The sequence below is a fragment of the Phodopus roborovskii genome, unplaced genomic scaffold, assembly GCF_943737965.1.
Source record: "Phodopus roborovskii unplaced genomic scaffold, PHOROB, whole genome shotgun sequence".
NCBI lineage: Eukaryota > Metazoa > Chordata > Mammalia > Rodentia > Cricetidae > Phodopus > Phodopus roborovskii.
This window is the reverse complement of record NW_026126418.1, coordinates 78355855-78378558: the sequence shown is the minus strand read 5'-3', so window position 1 is coordinate 78378558 and position 22704 is coordinate 78355855. Positions and strand designations below refer to the sequence as shown.

Genomic DNA, 22704 nt, shown 5'->3' with positions numbered 1-22704 from the left:
CTGATATCTTCTTGTATTTATTTATTTGGTGTATGTTTGTGCCTGGGTCATGGTATGCATGTGGAGGTCAGTGGACAACTTTAACTAGTTGGGACTCTTCTGCCACCTGGTGGGATCCAGGGATTGAGCTCAGCTGGTCAGGCCTTGGGCAGGCTCCTCTCTCTATTGATCTATCTTGCCTGCCCCTTTGTGTTCTTTTAAATTGCTTAGCCACATGTAGAAAACCCCTTCTTGAGATATACTAGTGCCTAAAAAAATCAGCTGAGACATAATCTCATGGAAGAACATTTTGACATTTCCCTTTGGTTTTCCATCTTGTCTGCTCTGAAGGTACCAACGAATTTCTTAAAACTTTGAATACATTGTAAAAAAGATACTATATAACTTATTGGTAATGTTCAAATCTGAAGATTTATTTGACAGTATTGAAATACACAATTTCTTCACAGTGTGTTCACTAACAACTCGTGAATCATTGTGCTAGAGCCTTCAAAGATGTGTGGAACACTGTTATGCCTTCAGAAACACTTCAGTCTGTTGGTGGCCAGCCCCTGAAAGTTCAAATACATGGTTTCAAGGTTGAGAGCAGATGTTCTGAACCTGAGATGACTTGTGTTTAAATTTTGGTAGAAAAATCTTCTGTGTACTCTTTTTTTTTTTTAACTGCTGAGCTGTTCTGAGTGCTTAGCACAGTACTTGACATGTAGTAAGTACTTTGTCAACCTCTGTAATTCATCTCACCCCTCCTGGCCCCAGTCTCTTCAGTATTTTGTAAAGCCCAGCACATAGGTACTCTTCCAACATTCTACCATCCATTTTACCATCATGGCAATCCCTGTGCTGACCTGGGTGTTGTGAAGGAATTTTGATGTTGGAGTCACATAACTGTGGTCACATTGGGGTTTGGTCTCTGCCATTTATTAGATGTGTATGGCACTAGTAACTTCTTGATTCCCTTGATGAATCTCTGCATAAATTCATCAAACTCAACTAAATTTCACGCCTCCCATAGTCTATTTGTAATTAATTAACATAACCAGATATCTGACCTTTTGCTCACAATTTTGGAGATTGCACCTGTGGTAAGGTGGCATATGGTGAGAGTGCATGGCAGAACAATTGGCAGAAGAGAGAAGGAGGAAGGGGCCAGACCTTTATGAGGAATGCCTTCTCTGACCTGTGTACCCACTAATCTCTCCTTAAAAGTTCTACCAGCTTCCTGTAGTGCCAGCCTGGGGACCAACCTTTGGGAGACATTTAAGATCTCAATTATAGCCCAATCTTAAGTTTCTTGTACCAAACCCTGGGAGCTACCCCCTACCGCCAACCCCCTGCCCAGACTCATCCTTACATCTGACTTTGCTGTCCTATCTCAGACTTGTACATTCCAGCTCCCTTGCCATTAGATGTGCTGTTTCTCATTCGTACTACTTTGGACATCTTAGTTACCTTATGTTCTTGCTTGCTCAAGTTGAGTTCATTTGAGTAGTAGATCCTCTACTCTGCTTTCCACTCCTGTGTAAAAAACTCGCAGTGGCTTTCATTTACAATTGAATGAAGGCCAGAATCTTTGTTGTGCCCACAGAAGCATGGCTTGGCACCAGCAGCTGCCTTCTTCAGCCTTATTTCCTACTACTAACTCTCCTGTATGTAGTAGGAGATATATTGATCTTTAAAAAAATTCATCTGATAAAAATTTCCTACCAGGAGGCTGCTACTTTCTTAGTCATTGCAGGTCCCTCTTCACAGATCACTTCTACCTGCTTTTGCTTCTTCTAGTTCTTTGTATCCTTGAGGTCTATGACCCTGTCTGTGACAGCTTCTTCAGGAGGCCTGTAGCCTTGGGATATAGAACACAGCCTTTCCTGAGACAAACTAATCTTTTCCTTTTTTTGAGTTTACTTTCCAGTTAATGCCTTCATTCTATGGATTCTGTTTATGGCTGTGTTGTTCTGAGTGCTTAGCATAGTAAGTACTTGACACTCAGTAAGTACTTGCTAAATATTTGATGAAAGGACGAATAGATGAATGAATATTACTTTGTGAGGTTGGTGTGTGAATGACTTTGGAACATAGGTACAATCTTACAGTGGGTTTATGGCACTAGTTTACTGGTGTCTTTGTCTCACTTTAGATCTGAAACTATTGATTGTGGGCCACTAGTTGGCAATTTACTATATCTGACTGAATTTTAACATATTTCTCAATGTGGGTAATAGCATAAAAATCAACTTGGAAGCCACTCTCATGGCTTACCTATAGCATGAGATAGTGCAACTTCTGGGCAACTCTGTTGAAGTTAGGGCAGCAAAGTAAGCTAGAGAGAGCTTGCTTCTAAAGAAATATGATCTTGTGTCTTCCTTAGTCATAAATGCCATGCATAAAATATTTTGAGATAACTGCTCCACTCTGTTTTACAAACATAACACCTTCCTCTTCTCTCTCTCCCTTTGCTATTTTAGGGTTAGTTTCTTTTTAAATTTTATTTATTTTTAATATTTTATTTATTTATTTATTTATTTACATTCCAACCCTAATTCTTTCCCTCTCCTTGTCCTTCCTCCCCACCTCCTCACATCCCAACCTCCATCCACTTCTCAGAGGGGATAAAGCCTCCTATGGGGAGTCACCAAAGTCTGGGATACCAAGCCCCTCCCTATAGTCTGTTTCTAATCCAAAGTAATTTTCACTTTTGTGTGTTGTGTGCCAGTGCTTTCCTTTCCACCACATTGAAAACATAGCTGCAGTACTGTTGAATTTCATGTGGAGATATCTGTCTTATATAAAGTGTAGTAGCAGCAGTAGTAGTAGGATGATGATGATGGTAATGTTAACATTATATTGTGTCTGTCATAATGAAACTCTCTAATAACTTAAATTACTGCTTTTATTAAATTTTACCATGTGTCATAGGTTTTATGGTCTTTAGTATTACTAGTCTGATAAAATCAGATGCTATACAGATGCACAAGATTATACATAAAGTCCTCAAAAGCCAGACCCAGACAAATGGCCAGAGCATTTAAGGATTAAAACAATAATAGTTTACCCTTGTGTTAGCCTGATAACTAATTCCTTTTTTTAGTGAATTTTTCATATCAATTTGATAAGCGTTTGTGTAACTAAGTAAGATTTTTCTTCTTTAAAGCCAGTGGTCAATTCAATACCTTTGATGTTGTTGACTTTCTCAGTATTAATTGTTGTTTTATAAGACAGTCTCCAAGGATACATAAATTATGATAATGGAGCCAGGGAAGGGCTGGAGCTGGTGGTTGCTGCAGTGTTATTGTGTCCACTGGGATGGCACTCCGTTTGCTTGTGCTCTGTGTATTGTTGGGTGAGGAGCTGAGTTCTGTCCCTCACAAAGCTGGAGACAACAGTGAATTATAAAAGGTACCAAAGAGCCGTCCTGCTAAGTAGTTTGTTTGGAACTCTTAGAGTTGATAGGGATCTCATGAAAGCTTAAGTAGTCCTTTCATTATAGCTATTCTGTTCTATGGGCATTAGTGGCAAATGCTCAAAATAATACAGTTCTTTTCTGTAATCCACCATAAAGAAAAGTTATGGTCAAGTCACAGAATCCAGTTTTCCTTTCTTATTAATGAGTTCTATCAGACATTGCCAACTGATCAATAATAGATTCAGTGTCTTAGAATAGGAACCATATTTGTTCCATATTTGTTTTCATAAGTATGATGTTCATATTGGAAAAATTAAAATGAAATTTAATTTGAAAACACAAAAATTTCTCAACACAGAGGTATTTCTAATAATCTTATCTATATTTCAGTCACTTTATATGTAAGAGAGTACTTTTCCTGAAGAATCTTAATTAAACAAATATTTTTAGGTAAAATATACATCATCAAAGTTAATTGAAAAAGAAGTATAGAAAATTATGTGGAATTGTGTTCATTGAAGAATTTAGTAAGTTGTCAGAGTATTTATTACTGAAGCGTTACCTGCTTGGATGGCTTTGCTTGCCATTGTGGTCATTGTTGCAGACAGTTATGCTTCTTCCTTTTCCTAGGCTATTTTAACCAATATGAAAACGGTAGGTAAAATCTAAGACAAAAAGACTAATCTTGTGTATAACTGTGGGAAACAATGAAAACACTAATGTTGCCCCAATTATTTTAGTTTCACAAGAGAAGACATATATGTTTTGAGTATAAAATACCATTGCATTACTCAATTGATTTGTAAACCAATAACTTAGATCCTACAGAAGATTATGGAAAACAACAACAAAAAATCTTTGACTTCACATAATTGTATACCATATTTCATGTTTGTGGTTTTTGGGGCTTCCCTTTACACGTCTGTCCATGATGTGTTGGGTAGGGTCAGTTATTCCAAGATGGTTTCACTTGGGTGTCTCTTAACTTCATCTTAGTGTCTATAACAGTAACATCTTGCTGGTTCTCTCAGGGGCCACATAGCCTCTCTCTTCATTCAGAGGTCCATGGCAGCAAGATTCTAAAAAGACAGAAGCAGAACCTAATGGCTTAGTCTGAGAAGGGACCTATTATGATTTCTGCTACATCCTAATATTCAGAGCTGATCAGGAGGCCAGCCCTAGTGAAGAGAGGATACAAACTCCTCAGTCTGATGAGAGAAGGGACATGTGAAACTATCTGTGACATCTCTGAGGATACCCTTACTTTAGTAGCTAACAGAATAGTACTGATGTCCTAGAACATATGTGCTTCTGTTTTTCATGTTTTATAGTTTTACACTCAATTGTTAAAATTTTTAATTATTTTATTATCGATGGGGGAAGGTGTGTATGCCATGGTGCATGTATAGAGAACAGAGGACAACTTCCGTACTCTCCCTAAGGGGAGTTCTGGAGGTCAAACTCATTGTCAGGTTTGCACAGGAAGCTTGGCAAACACTTTTGCCTGCTGAGTCATTTTGCTGGCCCACCTACCCAATTAGAAAAATTCTTGCTTTTCATGATATTTTAATTCCACACACTTGACAGGAATTTATTTTAGTCTTTTAAGTTTCAGTGTACATGTATTATACAATCACTTGTCAAACATACAAACCATGAAAATGCTAGCTCTGGATTTTGACGATAATGAATATGTCATCACAAATGTATTAGCCTAATGCATATCAAGCACTTCTTGTTGTCTGAATTTCATTGTCTTTTGAAGGTAAGTATCCAGGCCACTATGTCATCTGAATCTTCAGTATTCAGTTTCTAAATTTTGAATTATAAATAGCAAGAAATTGAGTTTGTGGGAGATTCATCCAAACATTTGTTTGTGCTCTGTTGTGATGGTGAAGATACCTGTATGTGTTAGTGTGAGTGCATGTGTTTGTATAGTTTGTAAGTTTTTTTTTTTTTAAGCAATGGAGGATTATACAGTAATAACTTTAAAATTTTTTAGGTTGGAGAAAGTTTCAGTAGATGGCTGTTAAATGTCATTGGGCAACATTGGTTCAACAATTACTTGAACTTGTTGAAGTATAGCCTGCTGGAACTTAGGCCCAAAGTTTAGGTAGCTCTGCTCTGAGCCTAATAATTTATATTTTTTTATAGATGTTTTTGAGTGATGCCAAATCTGCTGGCTTAGGGACCACAATTTGGGAACATTTGTTCTGCAATATGATTTTTAATGGCTATGTTATAGTTTCTTATGTAGATGTATCATTATTTAGTCAATTTATTCTAAGACAGACAGGTTGTATAAATATTTCTGCTATTGTAAACAGTATTATAATGGCCATCATTATGCACATTTATTAGCATTTCTTTATGGTACATTTCTAGAAATTGAATCACCTGGTCAAAGGTTTGGCACCTTCTTAGGACCTTTAGTGTGAAATGCTGAATCATGTTCTAGAAGACTACTCATTATCTTTTTCTAAAAGAGAAGGAAAAACTTAAGTCAACATTCTAAAGTTTTTCAAGGAAATTTCTAGAGGGACTCTGAAAATAGCTTACCACTAATATTAGTATATTGACTCAACTAAAGTTATTAGATTGTAAAGACAGCAGTCAGTTGGATTATAATGTATTAAAAATCTGCAGTTAGTGAGAGGTCTTAGCTGATAAAAGTTGCCTGGTGACATGAGTTTGATTCCCAGGTCCTACATGGTTGAAGGAGAGAACCAACTCATTCAAGTTGTTCTTTGATCTTCACATTTAAGCTGTGGCATGCTTGTGCATGCGCGTGCGCACGCGCGCACACACATACACACACACACACACACACACACACACACTCTCTCTCTGTCTCTCTTTCTCTCTTGCATGTGCACAGACATATATACAAAATGTAAACAATCTGGCCAGCTTATATTTCAGTTCTACTGTGGATGTGAGTAGTTAGCATTGAGTTCTTGTTCTTTAGGTAAAAGGGTCTTCTTCCTCAAATCCCCCATTGTGTGTATAACCCCAGTGCTAAAGTCCCACTGCAATCTTAGATTCCTGGTTTTTTTTTTGGGGGGGTACAAAGCAATTCTAGGGAAGATGATAGCAACTCCTAATCACAAGGGACAAAGAAGGGACAAAGACTGGGCATAAATCTTGTTACTGAAACTTGGTTTGTGATGTTGGAGAACATATCATCTTTAAGATATGATAGTTGTAATAAGTTGGAGTATATAGTGAGGCTGGATAATCTTGGGTATAACACTGTTCTCGAGTCCATGCAATTCTGTTAAGAGTGGTCTGATCTTTTCTTTCTGGTGTCCTCTCTCAAAGGTGAAAGATCAGTTAGCTATCTATAGATTATCTCATGCTAAGGACCAGGACCAAGGTGTATATAGCTTAGTGTTAGTCTGCTTGCCTCATATGTATTTGGCCACAGTCACACAAAAATAAAACAAAAAACCTGAGGGCTATAATTTTGCCCCTGAGAAGGTTAATCAGTGGAGCTGGTGATAGTATGACCTGAGTTTATTCTTCTGTCTTGATGTGTCCACTCTATTTCCTTCATCTTTCCATTGGGTTTTGTGAGGGTTTCATGAATTCTAAATCACTCTCTTGAAACTACAAAAGTGCTTTTGTAAACTCAAAATTATACAATATTTGGCTGCATGTAAGACTCTGATGAGCCAGGCACATCTTTCATCCCAGCATGCGGAGGCAGTGGCAGACAGATCTCTGTAAGTTCAAGGACAACCTGGGCTACATAGTGAGTTCCAGCACTGCCAGGACTGTGTAGAGGAACCCTGTTGTGTGAGGGTGGGGTGGGGTGGGGATGGGGTGGGATAGGGAGGGGAGATGTATTGAAATGAATCACACTAAGTGTCCTCAAAGGTAGTGTTGGAGGCCAGATAACTTTTTCTGCTCCAAATTGTTTTCTGATAATTGTTTATAAATTTAAATATTTTCAAACATTCTTAGTTTTTAGAAGGATATCATAAATTTGTAAAATGATATTTCTGTGGCATTTAACTTCTTTGGCTAGTCCATAAAGCCTGTTTTGAGTGGGATGGGAGGAGCTTGGTGCAGATTAAGTTTGATTATGAGTCGTATGAACTTCGAATTTAGCCTTAAATCTGTACCTTAATAGCTGGGCAACTATGGAGAAAGCAATTAGCCTTTAAGCTCTAAGTTAAGAATGATGGTTGCCAGTGTAGGGGGAGTCTATGAGGATAGAAAAAGAATGTTACTGCCCCTTGGGGGCCCAGTGCCACAGAAATCTTTGGTAAGCTGCTTTTTCCTGTATACTCTTTGAACAGATGGTCCTAACATTCCTGTTCTTGAATGGTAGCAGTTTTTGTTTTAGTGTATTTCCGATTGCCCTGAAAGGCTAAATTATAGTTATGTTTAGTCTCCTCCCAGTTTAAGGCAGAATAAGGTCCTTTAGTGAGTGTGATATAATAAGTTAGAACTACTTATGTCTCTTTTTTTTTGGAGGCAGGGGAGGGGATGGTGTAATGGACGGTATTCATGATTTGCAAAACAAAGACTGTTTGCCATGACTGACTGTTTGATCTTCTCCAAAGTGTGTTTGTGCAGTGTGCTACCGTTGTTTATAGTCAAATTGTTTATCGAGACGCCTATGTGGTCAAATGTGCTTGGAGGGGTGGTGTTGAACTTTGCACATTTGCTGATTATCTAGTTAGGAACCCTGTTTCTGCTGATTTAAAGACAGATGGTACAGCTGTAATCAGTGCTTAGATTGTATAAAAATCAGTGCTTTGACACTGCAGGGAAGCAAATTATATCTTGAAGGAATACTTTTAAACAATATAGCTGCTTGTAGTTTTGTTATTAAGGTACTGTTTTATTTCTATCCTCACTCATATTATAATTTAATTTCCTGCCTAGTCATAACTTCCTCCCTACTTTTGTAGTGGGAGCTTGACTTTATAGGTTAAATTGTTTTTAGTTTTATCTTTAAATAAAGACTGTTAGTGTTAGGAATTCTTTTAAGGAGCTTTAATGTGTTTGCTTTTAGAAAAGCTGCATCATTGTTAGAGTCACAAAATAATCATTCATTGAATAATATGTAATTGATCAGTTTTTTAAGTATTTTATTGATATTGATGTTATATCAGGTATTGCATCTTTAGCTTTCCTTTAAATTTTTTTTTAAGGTAGCATCACTTGGGCACAGAAAAGTAGTGCACACTATTCTGATAGTAAAGAAGCGACTATCTGAGATTTGGTTGTTTGAATTGTGTGAATTGGGGAGTGGTGTTTTTTTTTTTTTTTTTTTTTTTTTTTTTGTTTTGTTTTAGCATGACACTTTGGGAACTGCTGCTTGATTAGGATACTTTTGTTCTAAGATTTCTTTGAGTCAGTTCCTATTAAGAGTGAAATGTGACAACCTGTATAATAATGAAAATATTTGAACAATGCAATACTGTGTTATTGTATGGCTTTGAGGAAAACCTCATACTGTGTCTAATTGAATTTATTATGCTAAATGAAGTTTTGAAACCAAAGAATACCTTTTTTGTTTACTTGACCATTGAGTTTACATTCTTTAGCGTATGTAAAATACACTATAAAGTATGTAAAATGCTGAAAATTTGCAGCCTGGGAGATAATTGCACAGAAGTTTCTCCCTATACCATTTTCAGAGAATACTGTTAAAAATGATACTCTGTTTGAGTTAGGTTCTAGTAAATGGCTGGAGAAAGAAGGGGTAAAAAATAGTAAATTAACATTTGTTTTCATTAACAATCCCTGTGAATTTTTATAATAGAACTGATCATGGTAAATTTATTTGGTAAACTATCAATGTTAGTGCTATGAACCTCTTTAAGAATGCCTGATAGGGTTGTATTCAGAAGTGTGTCATTAATATGCTGTGCTGTTTCTTTCTTTCTTTTTTTTTTTTTAAGAGAACAAGGAATTGAAATTTAGCTGCTTGCTACTAGTTATGTAAATTATCGTAGTAAATGTAACACTATGTAAAAAAGATTGGTAGAATAGTTAATTGGGATTTCTTTTCTCTCCGTCTCCCTTTTCCCCTCTCTCTCTCCTTCTCCTCCCCCCTTCTCTCTGTTTTTAGGGACAGGCTGTCTTGGAACTTATTCTGTAGACCAGGCTGGCCTTGAATCCAACTACCTCTGTCTCCTGATAGCTGGAATTAAAGGCATGTGCCACCGCTGCTCAGCGGTACATGGGATCTCTATCATGAATCATGAAGTAATTTCTATTGGCTTGTACAGATGTACCTCTCTGACTCCAGTCCAGTAGTGACTGCTGTAGTTCCTTCAAGATACTTTTTTCCCCTACCACTGTGGCTGTTAGAAGAGGCATGTACCAGGTGATCCTTTCTAATCAAAGCTTAAAAATATAAACACCCCTTTTTGAATTTCTATAACCAAGTTGTAGGGAAGCTCACAGTTACTTATAAATGTAAAGTGAGATTGTCATTGTAGTTGTAACTTTGCCCCAGCCACAAAAGGGCAGGTGATAAGCTGCATTTAATGTAGCTTAGGGTTTGCCTAAGTAAGGAAAACAAAGTGAGAGGCACAGAGAGTACAGTCTATGTGTTCAGGGATGTGTGTTGTAACAATGGAATGTAAGTTGGTGTAGGAGGACAACATTGATCTGAGGAGGTGGAGGGAGTAGAAAGATTGTGAGTGTATAATCATGTGGGATTGAGGGATGTTGAACCAGAAAGAGAAGATGGTAGGGCATAGCTGAAGACTGGGATGTAGGGGTGTCAGTACAGCCATGGTAAAGTTGAAAGTATGCGTGTGGACATGTGTTAGTTTCTTTCTAGTACCTGTGACAAAACATGAGAAAACAAAAGGACAAAGGGTTTATTTTGATTCATGGGTTCAGAAAATTGAGTCCTTAGTTGGTTCCACATTTTCTGTACATTGTGGAGGTGGGAACATGCACTAGAGGCAGTTGATCTCACGAGGGACAGGGAACCCAGAGAAAAGAGAGGCAGGAACCAGGGAACAGTTGTAAGCTTCAGAGGCGTACCACCATTGTCCTAGTTCCCATAGATAGGCTCACTTTGTTAATTTTCCAGAACTTCCTTACAAAAGCATTAGTAGCCATGAACCAAACGAAACATTAACACATAGGCCTATGTGGAATATTTCATGTTCAGCATGAATAGTAAACCAATGGCTGTGGTGGGAGTAGTGTCAGTATCCACAAGTTCTGGGAGTAGGCCTTGGGTTTAGTGTATGACAACAAAATAGTAGTTCAGGGGTATAGTCTGGTGAGCAAAGGCTTGAGCTGTGGAGAGTAAGAAAGAATACCTGGAAGTGGCAGCAAGAAATAGAGGACATATCCTTTACTGCCAGGCCAGTGGAAAGAGGGGTAGAGAAGAACTTTTCATAGAAGTTTCTCCCAAAATAGCTAGAATTGGATAGCAGTAAGAATGTGAAGGGTGTCTTTGGAGAGGAGGCTAGGGAGTTGAGGTCTTGCAGCAATGCATGTGAGCATGCTACTTGATCACATACACTTATATGCATGCTTGTCCACTTGGCAGTGTTACGTAAAATCCATTGTACTTTTGATGGTGGACACAGTTAGGAACCACCCATCTATACTTTGTGATACTAAGCACATAGTTTGAAAGGCTCTGGTTTGGAGGGTGAGGAAGAGAAGAAAGATGCCAGTGTTTTCTAGGAAAGGAAGTTGATTCAGTTGGTTAGATTTAGGGATTATAATTAAGAAACAGAAATTGAGTGGTTGCTCATAATGTCTTGGCTTAAGATTTTAGACTGTTGGTGACAATTTTAAAAATTATTTATTTTATGTGTATCAGTGTTTTGTCTGTCTATATGTCTGTGCATCACATGAATGCCTGGTGGACAAGAGCAAGAACAGTGTGTCAGATCCCCTTGGACTAAGGTTACATTACAGGCAATTGTGAGTTGCTGTGTGGGTGATGAGTATCAAACTCCATTAGTCAGTGCTTGTAACTGCTGAGCCATCAGCAGTTTCATCAGAAAGATCAAGATCTTTCTATGATGTGAAAGCATGTGAAAAGGGGTAGTTGTCTTCAAAATTTTGTTGTTGTTTGTTTGTTTTGAGACAGGATCTCACTGTGTAACCCTAGCTGGCTTAGAACTTGCTGTGTAGATCAGGCTGGCCTCAAACTTAGATCTGTATATCTCTGCCTACTGAGTAATGAGATTAAAAGGATGGTCCACCATGGCTGTTTAAAAACTTAATGTAGAATTCCATTTTCCAACATTTCTAATGGACATATACCCAACACAATGAAAGCAGACACTGCTTATATATACATAGACATCAAAAGGAAAATAACCCAAGGGTCCATTGATGGAACAGAAGGAAGACAGTGTGCCTGTAGATGCATTTAGAAAAGGAAGGAAACTATTACCTTGAAGTCATTAGAGCACATTAAATAAATCAGTTACAAAAGGACAAATACTGCATGATTTCACTTACATGGGCTCCCTAGAGTAGTCACATTAATTAGTAGAGGCACAAAGTCAAATGGGAAGAAGGTATAAAGAAGAGGTGGTAGTTAGTGTGTTCAGAGTTTCAGCTGGAAAAGGTGAAAGAAACATTCTGGAAATGAATGGAAACTGTTCAAGCAGCAATGAGTGCACTCAGTGCTGGGAAACTATTATACAGAAGGATCTTTGTAATTGCAAATTTCATGTTACATATATTTTAGCTTAGAAACCTATAGTGTGGATATAGGTATCACTTCTCTGATGGTATAGCTAGGGACAGACAACAATTTTCCCAGGGACAGAGAATTCTTCCATGAAGAATTTGCGCCACTTTGGTTTTTTGAGATGATCTCACTAGCTGGCTTTGCTGGCCTGGCGTTCTCTGTGTAGCTAAGCCACTGTCCCTAGCCTCCTGAGTGCTTGCATTGCAGGTGAGTCACTGTGTCCAAGAAAATCTTGGTGACAGTTCTGCTCATAGGGGATAACACCGTTTATTTACCTTGTGTGCATAAGTTTGGTTCAGTCTCTTAGGTTCTCAATGTTATTTAGAGGTCCTTCCTTTTTTTCCCCTCTAAAGAGAAATTTATTCTTTTTAGCAAAAAAAAAAAAAAAAAAAAAAAAAAAAATTTCTCATTGATGATACAAGAATAACCTCTAACTTTGAAAGTTCTTGTAAGCTTTGAACATGAATTCATCTCTTAAATATTGTATTTGTTAGAACTGAGTGCTAATTACTTTGGAATCATTTTCTTTATATCCTGGACTTGGCAAAGGAGTCTAAGTAGAGGAATTGGAAAGCTCTCATTCATAATCTGCTAAGGCCTGTTTCATGACAACATGTTGTAGTTATTTGTCCAGATGTATTCTTATTGTTGAGTCATAATAATGATGAGAAGACAGATCAACAGGGGAGATGTAAATAAATAAAGCTAAAGAAGAAAGCCAGCTCTGGATTCTTTAGTATCTGATGCCCAAAATGAATCCTACCTCTGTTTCTTAACTTTGAATTTGCTGCCACTGAACCTCACAGTTTGTATTTATAAAATAGGTGTGTGTGTGTGTGTGTGTGTGTGTGTGTGTGTGTGTGTGTGTATATATATATATATATATATATATATCCTGATAGGGTTGTTTTGATTAATTGATTAATCAAGGTAGGCTAAACTGCCTGTGGTGATGTTCCGTGTAGTGTACCTGGTAGCTAATGGTGTTATAATTGTTCTGCAAATGTCTTGAGTGGGATTCTGCTTCTAAAACTGAGTTTGAAAACTTAGAAGGCAAAGAAATGAGCAGAAATTGCCTTCAGTTTACACAGATTCACCTCAGGGGTTCTGAAAATCAGGAGAGTCCCTAGTGCATGATGTTTACAGATCATTAGCAAACAGATGCCAGAAGGCAAAGAAAATGGTAGCTTGAGGATCTGCAACAGCAGATAATGTAGAGAAACCAGTTTCTAATAGAGTTGTAACATTCTAGATAAGAAATAGAAGGCAATGGGAACATTTTAATTGGGTTTATAAAAGCATACTCCAGGAGCACCCATATTTCCAATTTGAGGTATGCTTATATGTCTATAGTCATCTCATTTATAGTGCTTACTTATTTCTTCTTGGGGATATCCCAGCAATTAATACTTACTATATTCTTACCACATGCCAACATGATCTTAGGAAGCCAATGCAGTCAAAGGCTTTTCTTCAATTGGATGATTTGAAATAGGCCTTTTTTTTTTTTAATCCACTTGAAGAGACAGGCTATTTAATTAGCGTCTCTCCCCCCCAACCCCCCCATTGTATTTGTTGGTTATTTGTAACATGAAAGAGTTTTGTGGTAAACAAGCTAAGTAAAACATGGGACCTGACTCTACCAAATATTTTGGCTCTCATCTGTGTTAGGTTCAGAATACAGGTGTGCTATCATGGGCTTGACCTACACTCTCACACTTCTCTGCCTCTGCTGCAGGAAGCCTTTGCTCTTTTGGACAAGGCTCCAGGCCCCTAGGCTAATCCCTTCTTTAGCACTTGGTAGGCTCCAGGGTAGCTGCTTTTTAAGTACTGTGTTCTCTAGTTATGCTTTGTTAAATTTGAACTCCTGAGGGGCTTGTTTATCACCTAGGCTGGACATGGAGTATTTGTACCACTAATGCACACTGACTTTTAAATGTTAGACAAGTTAGTAAAACCCTAGGCAAACCTATTGCTTACTTTATAATAAAACTGACATGATAGTCCCTGTGGATAACTTTGTTATAAAAGTGAAAAACAGAAATTTTGTATAACATGCCTGTTACAGTGCTGCTGATATATAGCGGGTACTCTAGTAGTTTTGAGTAAATAAGCTTTTTTCTTTTCCTACACATAGTCACAGATATTATATAGCATATAAAGACCATATGCAGCAATGCCACCTTTGGAATATAAAAGGCACAGCTGTAATTCTATTCTAAAATAGCTAATTACATAGACATAAAAATGTGATATTTTTGTTACCTGTTTTGAAAGACAGAATAGGGCTAGCTGTAGCTCAATAGTAGAACACTTGCTTTGCATGTGTGAGGCCCAATCATATTCCCAGCACTCCAGAAAACAACAAGATGAGATAAATTGTAACTCACAGAAAACTTTCATGAAAATGAGATTGTAAATATTTAAAAGGTGGTATTTGTCTATATGCATTATTGATCAATTTGATCTTAGAAATTATTTTCAAACCCTGATCTAAGTAAAAAGAAACCATAACTACTTAAATTTAAATGCCTAGGTTGAAAACTGGGGTATAGCAGGAGAAATGCTAACTTTAAGTGAGAACATCTCTTTGGGTATCATACTTACATTCCTTTTGTTAGTGAAGTTAGACATATGGAGTGAGACATTTTAATTTATCAGTAAGTGGTAGCATTTTCTGGTTAAGATATTTCATCATTTTCCAGAAGGCAAGATGAATTCTCTAAAGTTTGTTCTGTGATGTCAAAGGACTCATTATTTGCAGAACAGCTGATGCATTTAGGACTTGTTGATTCATTTAATTGGTAACTGTACTACATTCATAATTCCAGCAGCTGAAAACAATAGGTCAGTGTCTGTCGTTTATGCATTAATAGCCACGTCAGAGCAGGATATGTTGGAAGAGCAGAATATATTAGTCTGAGGAAGAATCTGGCTGGCATGTGAATACTCTATTGCTTACTACACTGAGGTGGGTTTTCTGTTCTTCATTTGATAAACACTATTTGTGTTTTTATTATAGATGTCAGTGGCCAACTGTGCCATGTCTGTGTTATCAGTTTGGCTGTTATGAAATAATATGTAACTGATTTGAGATTCCAGTGTTGGGAGAAAATGCTAGAACTGAATTGTGGTTTAAAATCTGCTTAATGTTTTTATGTGTTCAGTCATCATGTTTCAGAGCAAAATGTGAATATGTTCAGTAGATTCTTTTTTTCTAGGTGGTAAATTCCATTGGTACACAGAAACCAAATAAAGGTTCATTTGAAGAAATCAAGTAATTGTTTTTCTAATTAGTGGCCTATTTACTCCTGAGACTTTTAGGACCAAATTTCTATTTTAGGATTAGTTATTTTTAACTTAAAACATAAAAATAAGACAAACTCTTCTTGTTTCATTGTCAAGAAAAGGAAAACTGATTTTAAAACTATATAAAATATTTGTAGCATTCCTTTTAAAATGTGACTTTTTTAATAGGTAAGATTTAACTGTGATAGAAATGAGTACCTTGTTAGAATGATTATGTCCTTTTAAAATGCTAAACCAATGATTTGAGTATTTTATGGTTATAAAGTAAGTAAGCATAGCTGAATTTTTGTAGCTTTCATATGTTTAATGAGAATATCCATCCTTGAAGCTTTTTATTTGTCTCAGTCTAGTTTGTAATCACATTCTCAGGAAACATTAGCTTCATATTATACTAAGAATTAGCATCTTGAAAATAAAGTTTATTTTAAACACGCTTAGAGAAAGACTGAGGTGGCCCTCAGAAGATATTTCAACTTCTTGGGCATTTTCTCAGCCTGTAGTTTTGGTATATAAAATTGGAAAATGCCATTAGGGAAAGAACACAGTGGAGTATATTATTATCCTATTTGCACCATATTCCCATCTTCTCATCTGGAAAATTAAATCGTATTACTGCTTGGATTAACATTTATAGTTGTAGGAGAGGGAGATAGTATCTTAAATTCCATGAAATTGAGCAATGAGATTATATCGCTGATAGATTTTTAAAGGGCAGACCTTTAAAATTGTAAGATTCAAAGGTATTTAATATTTTGTCTTTGATTGCCTGAAACATCCGAGAGACAAAGATTGGATAAGTTCAGTAGGCATTAAATCCAGCTTTTTCTGCCTCGATCGTTAGTATGTTAAAAGTGAAAGCAGCATAAGCTGGAGTGACTGCCATGTGGGCTTCTTTAAGAGTCCCACAGAGAGCCCCAGTTATGGAAGTTGGTGACATTTAGTTAGCATATAGTTGTAACAATATCATTCAAAATAAAGTCAGCATATCTCTCAGTAATCGATTAGAAAATATGCCATGCCTTCCTCTTCAAATCATCAGTCATGGGTAACGGAAAGAGAACCAGAAATAATTTGGAATAATCTGTGTGTGAAGGTGTATGTTTACATACTAGTTACCAATGTGCAATTGAGACCTCATACATAACCACAGCACTTTTATGATTTATTTTGTATTTTTGTTGTAAAAACTCTGTCTACCAGGTTCTCTAGGAACTTAAAGCCTAAGGCAAATGCAAGGGTTTTGGAGCTATATAAAATAGTTTATAGCACCTTTCCAGTGAGTCTTGCCCAAACTCTTTTTCTACTAATTAAATATCCTATGGTGATCTGGTATATTTTATTAAATATTTAAAAGTATGTATAGTCGGAGGCTAGGAAACATGGGTTGTTGAGACTGAAGAAAGACAACCTTTCTTCCTGGAGGGCTCTGTTCTCAGCACAGCCATGTTCTCTGCTGGAATGATACTGTACTGCTGAGAATCCTACACTGTAACAATTTTGTCTTGTGGCCATTAGGAGAAGTGGTGGTGTTACGAGGACAGATTTGTAGATGGTCATGCTTCTAGGGGAAGTCAGTCAGTGTCCTTCACACGGATGTGACATGGAACCTTGTCAGGAGAGCCTCTTTTTGGCTAAAAGATGTGTGGACTCTTCACCATGGTTTTGTTTTCTTTCTTCCTTTTTTTTTTGGAGGTGATGGTGAGGGGTTTCAAGACAGGGTTTCTCAGTGTTGCTTTGGAGCCTGTCCTGGAACTAGCTCTGTAGAACAGGCTGGCCTTGAACTCTCAGAGATCCTCCTGCCTCTGCCTCCCAAGTGCTGGGATTAAAGGTGTGTGCCCCCAACGCCTGGTTCAGATGATCCATATTTTTGTTTTGACAACGTATTTTAAATACAGATCATACAGATCTTTTTTTTTTTTTTTTTTAAGTTGAAAAACATTTTCCTCCTGGATGTTGTTGTGCATGCCTTTGATCCCAGCACTCAGGAGGCAGAGGCTGGAGGTTCTGTATGATTTTGAGGCCAGCCTGATCTACATCATGAATTCCAGGACAGCCAGGAACCTTATCTAAAAGCAACAACAACAAAAGAAAAGTGATTACCTGGGAGATGAGATAATTGATTTTTAAGTTTGAATCAGAAGAAAGTTACCAAGACAGCAAATTAAGGAAGATTCTATGTTCTTAATTTTCTGTCTGAGAGACAGTTCTCAGGGAAAATCCTGACATGCATTTATTGCTATTCTTCTGGTTACCCACCTTAGCACATTGCTACCTTGTGCTCTTCCACTTTGGCATTCTGATCTGGGGATTTGATTTCACCTTAAAAGTTAGCTTGTTGATGACACTGCATTTCGTGGTGAGCTTCTGAATGAGAGGGTGTTTGGGGATATTAGAAGTTACAGCATTGGAGAGTGGATAAAAAATGGACATGTAAATATCAGACTGATGCTGTTTTCCAGTGTACATTTTTTCCATATAAATATATAGAACATTTCATAAAATGTTTCCAGACCATTTAAAACTCAAAGAAATGCAGCTGACGCAATGAAATACATAGAGTACTTGTAAAAACATACAGACATGCAAGTGGATTGCTGCCAGACAGAAATTTAAAAGCGGTTTTCTTAACTGCAGGGTGCTATGTTTTGTATGTGCCGTGCTGAAGCTGTTAGTAAGGAGGGTGCTGTGTTGCTTGAGAAAAGCAGATTATCTTTGGACCTTTTTAACTCACATGTTTCTAATGTCAGTATTTTGGTGATATTATGGCATCCTGATCAACTCAATGAGAAAATAGATTGCAGCCTCTTATGCAAAATAAATGTTTTAAGACAATTCAAATAAATTGTTTTCATTGTCTGCCTTAAGTTTTACAAAATGGCTTTCGTAGTTTTATTAATTATCAGACTGGATCTTTGAACTAATTCAATGGACCTTTATAGATTGGGCTTTGAACTTAAAAAGCATTGGTTTAAAAAAATGTATTGTTTTAGAGAATGTTAAGAACTCATGAAGTTTGCCTTTTGTAAACCAAACAAAAGTCTCATGCTTGAATTGTAGTAAACAATAGTGAGTGTATTACCCTAGAACATTGTTCTGCTAAAATCTGGGACTCTCACTTTAGGGATGGCCTTGGGCATTTGTGCTGCCAACAATTGAGGCAGTGTTTACTATAATGTGGTTGGGATGTCCTACTGGCTGCCATAATCATCTTCAGTGTTTCAAACCGGATTCATCTTTTCCATCTCTTTCCTTTTCTTAATTCTGTTATATTGTATATATGAAAAAATCATTTAACATACCATTTTAAAGCAATGGATTTCTTATTAATTTGATTTCTTAAAAGTAGAAGTTTTCAAAAGAGATTTAAAAAATTTGGTTCACATATAAACAATAAAGTTTGAAGAATGTACCACAGATTTTGATTTCTAGTATTTACCCCTCACAAGATGATGGTAGAAAAATGATGCTTGTGGCTTTTATGTTTGCTGGTATTTTGTGATTTCCAAGAAGCAAAAAGTGCTGCAACATAGAAGGCACACTATTAAGGATCCAGTAGGAAGTTACATGTCTGAGTTTCCTTTTTTTTTTTTTTTTTTTTTTTTCTGGTTGAAGAGTTATGTTAACCCCATGGTATTTGGGAGAAAAGGAGCAAGTTGTGAGCGACTCAGGCTTTCCCAATCTCTGGTTAATTATGCCTCTCAGTGACTTTGAGCTGCTGTTTTTGTTTCTAGACTAAAATGTCAGGTAGATTTCAGGAATAATAGACACTATGCTTTTTGTTGTTTTGTTCTTTTAAAGCTTTGCCACCTACCAGCTTTGTTGGGCTGTTTGTCACACCTTGCTACTAACTTTTCTTTGTTTGGCCCCACACAATTTGAACATGTATAATCTGAAATGCTCCAACATCTGATGTTGGCATTTGGCTTAAAAATGTTCAGCACATGAAGTCCATGCAAATATTCCAAAAATATGAAAACCTCACGAATCTTTAACACTCTGGTCCCAAGTGTTTTGGATAAGAGATACTATCCTTAGCTTGCCTGCCAGCTGTTTCCTTCTGGTCACCTATCTTCAGGAGAGCAGAATCCTTGTGTAGTTCAAGCCCAGTCTCAATGGAGACAACTTTCATGCCTACGACTAAAAGAACATTGTGGAAAAGGGGGTGGAAAGATTGTTAAGATCCAGAGAATCACGGAGTTTGCTGTGAGACTGTCTTCTAGTAACCTCAGAAGCTACACCCATACAGTCTTACCAACACAGCTACCTAAACATGAGCTGAACAAGGACAACAACAGTAGACATGACAAAAGTGGATGAGGGAAAGACCACAAGGCCTCCACCCTAGACAAAGAACTACACATAACTAAGGAAGGCTGGGAGTTATGATTTGAAAGATTTGAACCTTTGCAAGGACTCATGTTCACAGAGAAGTCAATTGGTGTTTTAGTGTACCTTTTAAAGACACATATGAAAAACAAGCAGTGTGTTCTCTGAAATACTATTATAAGGAAGATCACCAAACATTGCTTTTTGCGTTGATACATGATTTCCCAAATACATGCTATTGTGACCCTTTACCCCTGCAACATAACTCCGAGGAGCCAAATCTTTTTCTTACTGAAGAGATTGCATGCTTTCCTAATGGATTGTAGTTGGAATGCTGACAGTTTTTACTTAGTACATGACTATATTAACTTATAGACATAGCATTATCTTGCAGTTATGACTTGAAAATGAAGTGACCCCCTCTAATTAACTCCATACTACAGAGGTGGTCAGTAAAGGTATTTTCACCTTTGTACTTTTTATAGTTTCTACACAAGTCTAATTATGTCAAGGTAAAAATAATTTCTTGTAATACTTGATTTTACACTAATATACCAAAAGTACTGGTTTTGTTTTGAAGGAAACTTCCTCTAATTGTGGCTTACTTTCATAAGCACTTGGGGAATGCTACATTTTATTTTCCAAAGTGCTGACTTTTATATTTGTTCCTTGAAAGAATTCCTCCCTTGCTGTCACTTTCTTCCTGTTCTGTGTCTGGTACTTAAGGCTGATCAGGCCAACATCTGTAATGATGAAAAGAAGTTTGCCGATTAGAGAAGAAAAGTTAAGCAGGCTAAAGACTCATTTTCTTTGAAAAAGTATATTGAGGGCAGTTTGAAGCTGGCCACATTTTCACATTAGATAAAGTCTAAAGTTAACAGTAGCATCAGGCTTTTAAAATTTTCCTTTTTGTATTTCTGGAGGAGGGCAATGGGAGTGCCTTACTGAGGCCTTCCTTGTGCTCATCAACATAGCAGCCTCAGCTGCCCCCTTGGATCCCCTGCCAGGGCTGCTATCATCTTCTGATCAAATATTAATGTGTGATCCTCTGCTTGCTCACTAATCCAAAGCCAATTAATATTATCTGTCAATTATTTACAGATCCTGAGGTGCAGAGGCAATTCCCAGAGGACTACAGTGACCAGGTTTGGAATGCGTAATTAATTTTTTACATGACAAAATTTATTTCAGAGTTGTTCAACATATTATTACTGTTCTCTTTACTGAAAGAGATAAATGAAATTTAAAAAGGAATAGAAGTGGTAATTAGGAACCGAAGACAAAAAGTAAAGCACAGTGAAGTAGGATTGAAAATATTAATGCTAGATTTAGGTTGTTTCCTCCAGAGGGCTATGTACAGCAACTAAGCAAGAGATTCCATGTTAGATGCACCACTGCCCATGGGTCAGAATGAAATTGTTTTTGAGCTGCCTGAAGTTTTTTGTTTGTTTGTTTGTTTGTTTGTTTTTGCTTTTGCTTTTTTGTAATTACACTATTCAAGTAGTCAGATTTCATGGAATTTGCAATGGAAGTGGCACTGCCTGCTGTCATCTTGAAATAAGAAGGTACTTTCAGGGAGGAAGTGGCTTTGACCGTGGGAGGAAGTGCTAAGGCTGCCTGAGTGGTTCCATCACCTTTCAAAGTGCCAGCATTCTATGAACAATGGCTCAACAGTATTGCAGTTCTGATGTCACTCTACTCTATAGTTGGTTCCAGATTATGCATTGAGGCACTTTGTAACTTTATTTTTTCATTACACTTTTAGTTTTAATTTGCAGTTTGACATACTTTTTAAATATTAAAAAAGCAAACTTTACCACAATGCTGTCACAGGTTATCTTTGACAGCTTTATCAAACCTTTCACACATGGAATGTTGTGTCCAAAGCATATTTCTGATGTATTCACTCAAGGTTTCCTGTTACAAGTCCTTGAGTACTTACAAAGTAAAAGAAAAATGCAAGGCAGTGGTAGCATCTTTGTACTGTGGCCTGTTATAGAGACAGAAAGGGTGTCTAAGGTGTCTTTTTGAAACAGGTAACAGTGTAACCAGGAATAAAAGCTAACCAGTACAATGACATCCTTTGCAACAAAGCATTAGGATTTAAGAATCTGGGAGAGCTATACTGATTTGCTTTGTGTCAACCTCAAGGTTAAAGTAAGATTTAAAAATAAATTAAAATCTCACCTCTCCTTCATCCTCTACTAGTAGAGTTAAATTTTTAATCCTGTTTTAAGTTGCTATGAGACTAAATCCTTTTAATTAAACAATATAGCCCCAAAATTACATGATTTTAAGAAAATTACTCATCATGTTTCTTTAATTAATATCTATAGGGTGAAAAACTATTCCTCATAATTTACTGATGGTCATAGCTCTTAAGAAAATGATTGTTCTCAAGTCTTTTAAGTAGATAAATAACTTTAGTGATCCCCTGACCTGAAAGATCCAGGTAGGGACCATTCTGTAGAAGAAAACTTAGAACAGCATGGTTACCATATGGATCTAGTCCTTTAAACAGAGTTCTTTACTAGTTCCAAAAGAAAAACACGAGTTTTGAAGTACATAACTTTAGAAACTGCATAGGTAATAAGTTTGTAACAAAACTCTAGAAAGTAGAGGTAAAGCAAAAATAAAATTTAAGAAGCATAAAGAAAATATAAACCATTCTTGTGTTTTACTACTCAGAAGAAACTACTGGAACAAACTGGAGTGTTAGCATCTGTGTTCATTTCTCCTGAGTACATCTGTATATCATGTGAGCAGGGTATGAGTGCATGTACTATACATGCATATGTATATCCACAGAGAAATCTAGACCTTTTCTGCACTGTCATTGTATGTGGAGTCCAGTAGACTAATTTAATGTTAGCTGTGAGGTAAATTTAGTCCTTTACCTTTGTCAATAAATGGCCTCACATTTCCTCTGTCAAAGTTGGAGTGATTGAAATTATAGTAGGTATTTATGAAG

General features: G+C 36.9%; 1 protein-coding gene across 10 annotated transcripts in view; it reads left to right on the top strand.

Annotated features, from left to right (window-relative positions):
- Positions 1-22704, top strand: part of Dennd1a (DENN domain containing 1A) — a 467485-nt gene that overhangs the window by 95335 nt on the left and 349446 nt on the right. For 9 of the 10 annotated variants that reach the window (XM_051185345.1, XM_051185350.1, XM_051185346.1 and 6 more), the window contains one exon: positions 20835-20878. The exons of the other annotated variant lie outside the window; for it this stretch is intronic. In XM_051185345.1, coding sequence (XP_051041302.1) covers positions 20835-20878 — 44 coding nt within the window. The remainder of the gene's footprint in view (positions 1-20834; positions 20879-22704) is intronic. 10 annotated transcript variants of the gene reach the window in all.